Source organism: Olea europaea, chromosome 3 (genome assembly GCF_002742605.1).
Source record: "Olea europaea var. sylvestris chromosome 3, O_europaea_v1, whole genome shotgun sequence".
NCBI lineage: Eukaryota > Viridiplantae > Streptophyta > Magnoliopsida > Lamiales > Oleaceae > Olea > Olea europaea.
In genome coordinates, this window is record NC_036239.1 from 19,408,000 (window position 1) to 19,415,290 (window position 7,291).

Here is a 7,291-nt window from a genome sequence, read left to right on the forward strand (position 1 = left end):
CTGAGGCAGAAAAAATTTCTAAGGTGTTCTACAACAAGCAAATTGTGAATTCCACAAATTGACTGTCCTGACTAGATATCACTAGCAAAATTGATAAATCTTAGTATTCCAATCAGCTCAAATGCGAAAGTTTTGTAGCTCAATCTACATTTTGTGACTAAATTTGTCTCTTTAAGACTTCAAATCATACAACAGAATTAACAAGCGATGAGGGGATTCAGTTTACTCACCCATGGGTTATTTTACTATTTTTCTTTGTTATCACCTACTTCACGAACTTTCTGTTCATATATATTATTTCAAGGCTATTAAGAAAATTTCAAAAGGAAACGGCAAGTACTAAAGGTCTTCAGATTTGAGGTCTTTTTGCTAGGGATCTTGCTTTAGTCCAGAAGCTTGCAAACCCATTGGACCTTCAGCTCATGACTGAGAAGACAAATTTATCTCAAGTTATTCCAGTTTCAATCTGACTGCCATTTGTAGTTCCCACATAAAACATCCAAAGATGGAAGTCAACAATCATATCGAACATACCAACAATTCTGAACATGTATGATATGGCTTACTGACAGAAATCCAAAAGGAAAATGTATCAAGAGCTTAACAAAATAAATTGACATAAGCTGCACGTCAATAATAATCATGTAGTAAATATTGAGCATTTGAATCATGGGGACAAATGCCATTACTAGCATTAGCAAGATAGAGTTGATACATTGCGAAACCCCAGACCAATTCCACACACACAGGCAGATAGGTCATGGAAGCACATACATTTTCCTGTTGATTGTTCTCAATTAGCATAACAGTTCTCATGCACGTCTCACAGAAGCCCTTATTTCCTCGGACACAAAAGATAACAGCATCTTTAATGCAACCCTTGCACGAGGAATATGTGCATGTATAACACATATAGTGGGCATTCTTCTCACAAATGCTGCACATATGCCAACCTGGAAACATAAGAAAAGCACATTTTATAGCAGCCTAAAATTAACAATATAAGCTTGAATATTCCTCACGAAGTTTAGGTAAAGAAAACTGAGAAACTGAGGCGTTCAGCAACAATGAAAATTGGAAAAGAACCATGAAGGCAGAAACTTAAAGGCTTAACGCAATTCCTTCAATTAGTTGTTGTTGGGCCACACATATAATTGTAGTAAAAGATCTACCAAATGATATTATGTGCTTGTTTGGATAATATTATAATGAGATTATCACAAAATGTGTGGATAATAAGTGGGTAGTAGTTGTTAATGTATGGTTAAAATTAAAGTTTGACTTTGACTTGAATTTATAAGATTATATTTTAGCCAAACAAGAATTAAGAAAGAAAACCAACTACTACTACACAGCAAACTAGTGGAAAAGTTATCAAGTTTAATGTAACTGGATATTGATTTGAGCGGAGTTCAATGGCACAATGATGTCTAAATGTTACTTTTAAACTTATTAGGAGCTCCCCCTCTCAAAAACTACAAATAACAACTTAGGAACATTTAGAAGACTAATGGAAGAGTATGGTGGTTCATTATACGATGAAAGAAAATAGCTCGTGTACCAAAGTAGCATATGCAAAAAATTGCTTTCACTAATTTTTGTTAACTTAGCGTGTATGACACATTTTGTGGAACAAAATCAATTTCCTTCGAGTTAGGGTAGTATGTATCCAGTCGCAAAACCTTCTCAGAATACAGGCTTGAGGTTGACATTTCTCAAAACACCAAGTCTGCAATTTTCAGTTAATCTAGGTATTAAGGGCTATAGTAATGCAGAAGCAAACCACTTAGATTTGGCTAAGATATTGAAAATTTCAGAAGTTGAAAAACTAATAACTAGACCCATGAAAGTGTGAAAGGTCATCACCATCCAACAAGGCAAGATGCAATAATGAAGGAATGGATAAGCACATTCTGGCATGGGAACAACTGCACCCTATTGCAATCATCAATGTCAAGTAAAATCTAAATATGTCCCTATGAATGATTCGACAACAATATTCACACGGAGGCCAATAGCAAAGCTGACTACATAAGAAGCCTGATATTCCATTTAATAAACTCATCAAAAACATGAAATATTGATCTCCAAAATTGTACATGTGTGAAGAGATAAAGAGGTGCGCCTACCGCAGTTCCAGCGACCCTTAGTGGTGAAAAAGGCCTCATCTCGATTTACACAAGAAGGATGATATGCTTTGGGGCAACCTCTGGAAACCCAAAGACATTCAGTTATTGATAAGCATCACAAACACATAGCCAACTATATATATTCAGAACACTAGTTTTATCTCCTTTTTAGGTTAGAATTCTATGGGTTCAACACATCATTTAGAACTTACCGGCGATCGCATATCACAAGGTCCCCACCATCAAAGCAAATGAAACAGACGTCCTCTCCCACTTTCTTCCTAGCTGAAGGTTTTGCTGTGGCCTGGGGACCTTTTGAATTCCTCCCCCTCTTCTGCTTCTCTCCAGACGATTTCACCGGTTCACCCACATCTGTTTCAGTCTCCATTTCAGTGTCCTCTGCAGCCATTGCTTCATCTTCAGATTTTATTCCAGCCAGTGGATCATCAAACTCCTGACCAGGCTCATCCAAATCACTCTTTGTTTCCTCTGTGTCCCTTTTTGCATCCTCGGGTGGGATTGTCTCAATTCCATCATTCCTTTCCACCACCTCAGCTTCCATTTGTAAATCAACCACTTGAATCTCCTGGGCCATGTCATCCCTTGTCATTTCTATTTCCGTGCATGCCTCTGTTTCCATTTTAGTATCTCCTGCTGAAATCTCCTCTGAAGACACTGCTTCTACCTCCTCAATTTCAGCCTCACTTGCAAGCTCAGATAACTCCGCGCCTTTCAAAACCTCCACGCTGATATCCTTCTCCTCCTCCGTTAAAGTTCTGACCATCAAACTCTCCTCAGCAACCAACCTATCTGCTGCACTCTTATCATTCATGTCAGTGCCAAAATTTCCCTTAGCATCATCAGATTTGTGAACCTGCTCTCCTTCACTACAATTCACCACCTCAATTTTGGTCTTAGAATCATCTTTTTTTTCTACAGTTCCGAACAGTTTCTCAGTAGTCCCACCTTCTGAATCATTTATCTTATCTGTAACCTTCTTGCCGCCTATACCAGCTTCCACTAACGTCCGCGAATCAATTTCAAGAATTTGAATTCTCTCTGGCTCCAGCTCAGCTCCTTCCTCTTTCTCAATGTGCTGTCCCTTGCCTCTCTCCTCCTCTATCTCAGCTGCGGCTTTTGGACCCCTCGCTTCCATTCCCTCTCTTTCCACTGGCGCTTCACGGATTACGTTCACATCCAACTGAGCATGAGGACTCAATTCCCATGTGCCGGAACTAACCTTGCTTCCATCACCTACCATCACCGGCACCAATTCTTCCTCACCATTCGAAGCAAGCAGTGACTCCCCCCTATCACAGCCATCTTTCATTCCTCCGACTTCACTCTCCAAAGCAAGAGTTTCCTTTGATTCTGCCCCCGCTTCTTCAGCCGTAAGCACCATCGAATCAACTCTCTCGAATACGCTCTTTTCTCCACTATCCATAATAAGCTCCGCCACGGCATCCACTTCCAATTCCGGTCCCGCTACGTCATATTTCTCCGTAACAGACTCTTTTTCGTCTTCTCCAACTTCCGCCACCGCAGGCAGCTTCTCTTTCTCCTCCTCTACCATATCCGCATCAACATTTTCTCCACCTATACTTAAATTCGAGTCATCCAATTCAGAAAACGACACGGATTGCTCAGTGGTTTTATTCTCTTCATTTTCTAATTTTTCCTGTTTCATTTCAAAATTAAATGGTTCATTGACATGCGATAAAGTCTCTTCACCATCCTCCATCCAGAATCTGAATTCTATATCCGAAACCCTAACCCTAGGTTCTCTGTAAGCATATGTAAACACATTTATATTTACTGATCCTTAAATAAATATATAACGCATACACAAGTATTGCGTAATCTATTTGGCCGATTCTGGAAATCAGATTACGACTGGTTTCACCGGTGTCTGGCTCTGGGGTATGAAAATGTGGGGAAAGTTAGTTTATTTAGCCCCCGTTTAACGATTGTTATTCAAGGAAAATATATTTTTAAACATTGATTTTTAGGCTAACATGTGTTTAAAAAACAAGGAGAAATTTTGAACTTATATACAAAATATATTATGTAAATGTATGATTTAAAATAAATATGTTGAAAAAAAGAGTTTGAATATAATAATTGTCAAATGAAAGCATTTAGACATTTTAATTTAAGTCAAACTCAACAATTAATTTTAACCACATATTAATAGCTTGTTTGGTACAGATTTTAAGTCAATTAAAATTAATTCGCAAGTAGGATCCACTTTATTTCTAGCAGTCAAAAAATCATTTATCAAAATCCATACCAAACAAGCATTAAAATTTACAACCTATTAACCACATATTTCATCATTTATTATCAAAATGTACTAAAAATTTGATTTTAATCCCCATCAAATAGGAACTAATATAAATTTACATATAAAATATAATCAAGTAGCATAATTTTTAAATCAAAACTTTATTTATTTATTTTTACAAAATCATTTTCAATCATATATTCATGCCATGAAATATTTTACACGTAAATTCAATTTTTTTTTTTCAAAAAATTACTACTCTAAAACTCATTTAACAAAATAATAATAATAATAATAATAATAATAATAATAATAATAATAATAATAATAACAACAATAACAACTGTCAAGAGAAATAGAGGGTAAATAAATAGTGCCGTTATTATTTAAAGTTAAATAGTTAAATTATTTAGAAAAGAGTCAGGTAACCTTCAAGCAAAAAGTAATATATATTTGAAAAGTTGTTTATAAGATGTCGAACATGTATTGCTTAGCTTAAATTGGTTGCAAATAAGTTCCTGTTTGATTTAGTTAAAAATTAAAATTTTAATATATGATTAAAATTTTAATAAAATTTGTAAATATCATAAAATGTATTATTGAAAATCAATTTAAAAAATGAATTTTAAAAAATTGGAATTAGACATAACTAAGCTACCTCCCTTCTAGGGTTAATAAATTTTGAAATAGTGATTTTTTTTAATTTTATTTTTTAAAATATTTTGTTGAAAAATTGAACAAAAAGAAAAAAATTTGTTTACGTGTAAAATTATTTTATTTGAAAATGTGTCATTAAAAATATTTTTTTCATAAAAAAGGAGATTTTGAAAAATGTGGTCAGAGCTAAAAAAAATTTGTTTTACAATAATGCTATGGTGATCGAATTTTTTTGACATAACAGCTAATCGACACTCACAATGGAGAAAGACACTTCTTTTTTGGATTTTTTTTATTCACGCGGGATCTACCTACATGTGAGATAATGTCAAATATTATATCAAAAAAATTCGAATAAAGTAGTTTAATTCATTGTTTTATGATATGATTCGAGCTAAACATAGATTGAGTAATCTCAGTAGGTGGTGCTTGGGTATTGAAGACTCTTCTAGGCTCCAAGTCTCTTTTAAGAGGCTCTACATGCAATTATTCTTGTCAGCATACATCGAGAAAATATTTGTTACCTAACACATTTTTGTAAAAACCAATATCTACATGTACATGGAAAAAATTCACAGAATTCTTACGGTTAACACACAACAATGGGGTGGGTGAATTATTTTTTGCAACAAAATATTCGCATGAGGCTCACCCCATGTCAGAGCCCTGTAAACTTTCAATGATTTTTTTTTTCTTGGTATGTAGGGAATGATACTTTTTGTAAGGTCTAATTTGGTATTTTGGTAGATCTGAAGAGAATTAGTTTTAGATGTGGGGAAAAAATTGTAAGTTGTGGAAGAATTAATTAGTATTTGTAAAATTTTATTTTAAAAGTTTTGTATGTTTTGAAATCAGGAGTTTGATAATAAAAATATTTTACTTTTGGGTACATAAAGACTATGGAAATGAATATTGATACAATGTGTTATTTTTATTGGTTGTAATGTAAAATTAGGGATGGCAAGAAAAATCACTAAATTCGATATTCGTGGAGATTCGCCCCGTTCAATCGGGTCGGGGACGGGTAACAAAGGTCCCATCTTGTTTTAATTTTTTAAAAATTTATTTTTTGAAGAATTCTATACTCTAAATAGAAATTTTTTCCAAATTTCATTAGTTCTAATGAAATATAGCAACTAAAATTATCCAAAGAATACGACAAACAATAAAAGTCTTAGTTTACCGAATGAATTTGGATAATTTAATTTTTAAAAATAAATAAATTAATTAAAAAATAATAAATATATTATCGTCTCACTTTATTGAATGGGAGTGATAAAATGAACTAAAAAAAAATTAAATGGGTAGTAAATGGGGAAAGGCCCCACCCCTTATCCCAACCTGTCCCATTCCGCCTTAAACAGGTAACGGGACGAGTACGGGGTTAGAAATTACCCGACGGAGCCAGGGGACGGGAGAGGTTGCCCCGATCCCGTCTCACCCCACTTGTTCCGTTACCATCCTTTTGTAAATTTTTGGGTAATTGCAGCAAACATTTCCAATCTTTCACTATTCTTGCACTTTCTTCTTCATCCTTTTCACGACGGGATCCCTAATCTTTAACTAATTGACGTTATTTATCCAAATGGATGGTTTATGTTGCATGTTGTCATACTTGACCAACCTATCTGGGCCAATGGCCCACTCAGGGCGAATCACGTGGCCCTTCAGCCGAGATGGCATAGAGCGTCGAGGTGGACTATGGCCGAAGCCCTTTAAGCCGAAGTCCACTAGCCGAGGCTCCCTTTTACCGAGGCCTGTGAATGTACCCAAGGTCCACGTGCTGAGGCCTACGACCCGAAGCCATGATGCTGAAACTAGTTGAAGATAGCTGAAGCCCTTAAGTGGAAGTATTGTATGAAATGGCTGAAGCCCCGAAGTCGATGCAGGAGCCTTCGAACCACAAGGGAGCATCCTCCATGGTCACTTCTCCCAAGATATCGCTTACACAAAGATCTTATTCGAATGATTGATGGAACGTTTGTCATAAGAATAAAGGTCAAGTCTTGTCACTAGTATGGAGGCTCTGCACAAGTAATAAATGCGCAGCAAGCTAGCAAGTCAAGCCCCATACCTAGGATAAGATGTTTGAATCAAAGAGATGATGCCACGTGCCACCTCATCCAAGGGCTCCCATTTCACATGTATCACTATAAATACATCCTTTGTGTAACATCAAAAGGCTAATGCAAGAATCAATATAAAGAACTATACTTCACTC

General features: G+C 35.6%; 1 protein-coding gene across 1 annotated transcript in view; it reads right to left on the bottom strand.

The window, feature by feature from the left end:
* Nucleotides 1-4,051, bottom strand: part of LOC111379480 (zinc finger CCCH domain-containing protein 19-like) — an 11,159-nt gene extending 7,108 nt beyond the window's left edge. Inside the window, exons 1-3 of the mRNA XM_023002854.1 lie at nt 2,342-4,051; nt 2,130-2,209; nt 634-953 (exon numbers count right to left, since the gene is read on the bottom strand). Of these exons, the coding sequence (XP_022858622.1) occupies nt 634-953; nt 2,130-2,209; nt 2,342-3,870 (1,929 nt within the window). The 5' untranslated portion in view covers nt 3,871-4,051. The remainder of the gene's footprint in view (nt 1-633; nt 954-2,129; nt 2,210-2,341) is intronic.
* Between the last annotated feature and the right edge of the window lie 3,240 nt (nt 4,052-7,291).